This window comes from Gavialis gangeticus, unplaced genomic scaffold (assembly GCF_001723915.1).
Source record: "Gavialis gangeticus isolate Ggan-Ray unplaced genomic scaffold, GavGan_comp1, whole genome shotgun sequence".
NCBI classification, from domain to species: Eukaryota; Metazoa; Chordata; order Crocodylia; family Gavialidae; genus Gavialis; species Gavialis gangeticus.
This window is the reverse complement of record NW_017729032.1, coordinates 124,402,048-124,404,934: the sequence shown is the minus strand read 5'-3', so window position 1 is coordinate 124,404,934 and position 2,887 is coordinate 124,402,048. Positions and strand designations below refer to the sequence as shown.

At 40.3% G+C, this 2,887-nt stretch overlaps 1 protein-coding gene across 6 annotated transcripts in view; it reads right to left on the bottom strand.

The window, feature by feature from the left end:
* The window catches only part of FARP1 (FERM, ARH/RhoGEF and pleckstrin domain protein 1), a 405,781-nt gene that overhangs the window by 135,525 nt on the left and 267,369 nt on the right, over positions 1-2,887 (bottom strand). For all 6 annotated transcript variants that reach the window (XM_019523933.1, XM_019523936.1, XM_019523934.1 and 3 more), the window contains exon 3: positions 897-1,001. In XM_019523933.1, the coding sequence (XP_019379478.1) occupies positions 897-1,001 (105 nt within the window). The remainder of the gene's footprint in view (positions 1-896; positions 1,002-2,887) is intronic.

The following is a 2,887-nucleotide window of genomic DNA, read 5'->3' as shown; positions in this document are numbered from 1 at the left end:
AGAAGGTTGGACTACATGACCCCCTGAGGTTCCTTTCAACCCTAATGATTATTTTCTATTTTGCCCTCAATAATTAGCCCAGAAAGTGACCGCTAATCATCAGTTTTATTGCCTAGAAAAATGCATACAAAAAGAGAGCAGATTATCATAGCAATATATAAACCCTTTATTTTTTCCTCCCTAAATCAAGAACTGCTGTTCTTGCTCTAACATATATCCATTCAATTGTGCAGGGTATTAGTACAGAATTCACCATATTAATCAAATAGGTGCAAAATCCATGCACTGGTCACAGGATCCAAGTAACTAGAACATGGTTCCCTGGGCCACAATGACACCTTTAAATCTATGGCAAAATGTAAACGTTTCAAATGAAAAAGGGTGTGCAGGTACTCTTGCCTTCCCTCCCACCTTTTGTAGTCAGCCACAACCCAAAAGATTGTTGTATCACTTGATTCCTGCAGATGCTAGTTTTTCAGGTCCAACATTTCACATGTAGCATGCTAACCCTGTACCAGAGAGAAGAAAAAAAAGTGTCCTATAAGCAAGCAAGCTCACTAAGCAGAAAAGTTGGTGTTAATGGAATTGTATCACCATTTTGTATCAGGGCTGGAGTGTTGTAGCCTTGATGGTCCAGGACATGTACAAAAGGTGAAGATTTTTTGAGATATCTTTTACTGGACCAAGCTTTTGGCCATCAAGAACCCTTCCTCAGGTTGCCTATTACATTTCTGAAGCACCAGCAGCACAACTCCATTTTCAGAACTTTTTAAAATTTAAAATCCATATTTAAAAGCATTTTCTGAATAAGAGGGAAGGGGAAGGGGAAGGAGAGACTATAGCGCATATGAAATACAAAGGAGAAAGCAAGTTAGCCACAATACTTTTTCACATACCATCATCCTTCTATGATCTGGAAACTCAAGGCCAAAATAGTCGCCTTCAACAAGGTTCAGGTGACTGCAAACGGCATCGTGCAGGACCTTCCCTGGAGCTCTTTGCTATAAAAATAAACAGCAAAGAGTTAGACATGGCATGCTGACACAAGGCACTCTAATTAAAGAAAAATAAGAAAAGAGCAGTCACGTTAAGCACTTGTACAGCAAGCAGCATATTTGCCAAACAATTTACAAAACTAATAACCAATGTTCCAATAGCTCAGGTGGTGGTGATCATTATTATATTAATTTTTATGGACCAAGAAACTAACCGTAGAACTCTAATTGGCCCTTCAATTTTTACAATTTAAACCAAGGATCAGGCATCGGCTGGATGTGGCCCACTGAATGGTCCAATCTGGCATATGGGATCCGTGGTGTATGCCTGCTGCCCATCCCCTCTACAGTGCTTTCTTCTGCTGTGCAGCCTGCTGCTCCGCCACATCTGCTTTTCTCACTGCAAAGGGGATGGGGAACAGTAGTGAGATTAAGCACAGGCAGCTGGCTTGCTGGAGGGGGGAAAGATGGGAGACTTGTGACCCGCAGTGGGGACTGAGTTGCAAAAGGTAGCCTTCACCAGCAAGAGGCTGCCAACCACTGAACTAAAAAATCCCTAGGCTATCCACCAACCTCTCTCTTTCTCTAGCTCAATCAATATTTTATTATTTGTATAAAGTGTAATAGCACCAGCGAGAGATGGGTAGCTAGGTCAGGCTACTGAAGCAAACAGAACAGTGACTTGAACCCAGGCCTCTCATGTACCAGGTAAACACGATAACCTGGGCTACTACCTAGCCTTGAGTGGTGCAGCCAGTCACTCCCTCTCTCAACATTTTTCATGAGAATGTGAAAGAAATGCCCAAACCATGAAGCTCTAATCCTGCAACAGATTTCTTGCTTTTGGGTCAGGCCTAATTATGAAGCACCTTTGCAATTGCAGGTGTCAGTTTAAAAGCATGCTTTTAAAAATAAATATCCTGTAGCATGCTAGAGAAATTTAAAATCTTTCCCTAAGGTAGGCAAGACCTACTTGTCACCATAACAAGGCTTTGTCACCTGCAGGCACAAAATAGAATGTCGAGAACCTAAGAAATCATTAGTTTCAGGGAACAGGTGGAAGAGAAATGCCACTTCTTTCAAATTCATCTCTCCGGAAACCTGTTTAACTGGTTTCTGGTTGACAAGCATTCAGATCTACTCCAGCCATTCTAAGGCACCAGGAAACTGAGATCATATTACATGGTTGTGTTAAACTATTTATTAACGTCAGCAAGAGCAAACAACGGTCATTTAAATATCATGACTTAAATGATGACAAAACACCAGAAGGAAAAGGGTAAATAGGGGTATTGTTTGGGTTTTTTTTAAATTACATTTGTCAGAGCCCATCTAGTAAAGAGTCTACAAAATAATTAAACTTACTTGAAATCAAAGTGAATTGGGAGTGGTGGGGGAAGAGGAAAAGTTAGTGTTTCTAGTGAGTATTTGGGATCAGATGCAAGTAACACCATGTGCTGTTTGTAAGCAGAAATATCAGAATACATTCACTTCAGAGTATTGCACCTCATTAAACAGAAATATTTATGATGACTGAAACTAAAAACTTGAGTTTCTATGCATGCAATAAGTAAAAACCAAATATTTTTCTGCATTCCCATATCAAAAGATAAACGGACATCCAAACTGCAGTCTCAATGAACAAAATAATTCCAGGTACTTCTTAATTGTAAATCTCAGTAAAGAGCAAATAAATTAGGTTAACAGCATCGTAGGGCACCTACACACATGCAGAGAGGCTGCTCTCATGTGCTGTAATGACAGTGCATTGGAGCAGACACAATGAATTGAGTCTGCTAGAACATGATAATTACCGTTCAACAAGCTTTAGTTAAAGTGCCTCTGTAGCCATTTTTCAGCACAGGGATGCTGATACACATGATGCTCTGGGC